This window comes from Vombatus ursinus, unplaced genomic scaffold (genome assembly GCF_900497805.2).
Source record: "Vombatus ursinus unplaced genomic scaffold, bare-nosed wombat genome assembly UNPS02015024.1, whole genome shotgun sequence".
Taxonomy (NCBI): domain Eukaryota; kingdom Metazoa; phylum Chordata; class Mammalia; order Diprotodontia; family Vombatidae; genus Vombatus; species Vombatus ursinus.
Window position 1 is genome coordinate 930,096 of NW_020954802.1, and position 1,551 is coordinate 931,646.

The following is a 1,551-nucleotide window of genomic DNA, read 5'->3' on the forward strand; positions in this document are numbered from 1 at the left end:
GAGTAGGACTACTACGCAGGCGCAGGAGGGGAGGGGCCAAAGTGGCGGGGGGGAGGGGGAAAGTCAGCGAGATGGGGGAGAAGAAATTGGAGGGTGGGGAAAAGAAATGGAAGGGGGGAGAAGAAATAGGGGGATGGGGAGAAGAAATGGGGGGATAAGAGACAACGGGGGTGCGGGGGGAGAAAACAACGGATGGGGAGACGGGGGGGGAAGGGAAGGATGGATGGGGGAGCGAGCGCGCGACAGCGGGCGTGCACGAGTCCGAGCAGGGCAGGGAGGGGGCGGGCAGACAGGCCAGGCAGGAGCGCGCGGCCACGGCGCGAGAGCAGAGGACTGCGCGGCGCGGCACGGCGCTCGAGGCCCACCAGCAGCGGGCCGGAGCGCACGAGCGCCTAGCCGGGGCCAAGCAAGCGGGTGGGAGGGCGTGCGCGCGCTGGGACGCGCGCCGGGAGGCCGGCCGCCGCGAGAGGCGGGGTGGCACCGACGGAGGGCCCCGGGCTCCAAGGAGGGGGGAGCAAGAGCGAGGGAGGGGGGAGGGAAGGAGGGACGCCATCCACCAGCCCGGCCCGGCTCGCCTCCCCGACCCCGCGGCCCCCGCCCGTGCTGCCTCCTCTTCGCGGAGGGGCCCCCGCCCGCGGCCACAGCGGCGCCACTCACAGTCTGTCCTCCTCGCCTCCTCCTCCTCCGCTCAGCGCGGCGGCGGCGGCCATTTTCCGAACGGCTTTTACCACAGGACTCTTGATGAGGAGGGTGCGCGCGCGCCACCGATAACCTGGGAGCGCGCGCGCCGCCCCACGTCTCAGCCACGCCACGCCCTCCCTATCCCTCTAGCTTCCCTCAGTTCCCTTACCCACCACTATCCGGTCCCTTCATTCGGGGGCTGGGCCGCTCCACCCATGCTTATTTCTGATTGGGCAGTGGAGACGTCATTCCGAAAACTCGCGTGTGATTGGCTGTGTAGTAAGCGAAGGAGGCTGGAGTCCTGGTAGCTGCTCCATGAATTGGCGGAAGTTTCTGTCAATTACTGCCCAGGTGGAGGAGAGAGGAAGCCCTTCCTGACTGTTGATTGGATGATGGTAATTTAATGAGGCTGCGCCAATTGGGCGTTCTTAGCTGTCGGTTTAGGAAAGTGGGCGTGACAGGACATTTGGGGTGGTCTAGCGGTTGGGATTTGAATATTAACGCTTTTAACAGTCTTCTCTGCTGTTTTCTCTGCTGAAGCTTCTAAGGCTTATTTACTTGTCCCTGTTATAAACCGGCTAATGTCTACCGGTCACATACACACGTACTTGCACATATACTCATCTAACACGCACTTTGAACCCATTCATTTGTGTCTATCCGTACCTTTAGGGAAGGCAACCTCCCCTTCCCCCGCCTCTTTTCGCACCACTGCAGGTCCGTATAAACGCAGCCATAAGAATCAGGCCACATCAAGTGCATTTTTGCGGAAGGTGGGCCTTTTCTCAGGACCAGGATAGCATGCCCAAAGGCTCCTCTTTTCGACCCCAGTGTTAATGGGGCAGCTAGAACTCTGGGTCTGGAGTCAGA

At 62.0% G+C, this 1,551-nt stretch overlaps 1 protein-coding gene across 1 annotated transcript in view; it reads right to left on the reverse strand.

The window, feature by feature from the left end:
* Nucleotides 1-748, reverse strand: part of MECP2 (methyl-CpG binding protein 2) — an 86,860-nt gene extending 86,112 nt beyond the window's left edge. The window contains exon 1 of the mRNA XM_027845764.1: nucleotides 658-748. Within this exon, the coding sequence (XP_027701565.1) occupies nucleotides 658-710 (53 nt within the window). The 5' untranslated portion in view covers nucleotides 711-748. The remainder of the gene's footprint in view (nucleotides 1-657) is intronic.
* Between the last annotated feature and the right edge of the window lie 803 nt (nucleotides 749-1,551).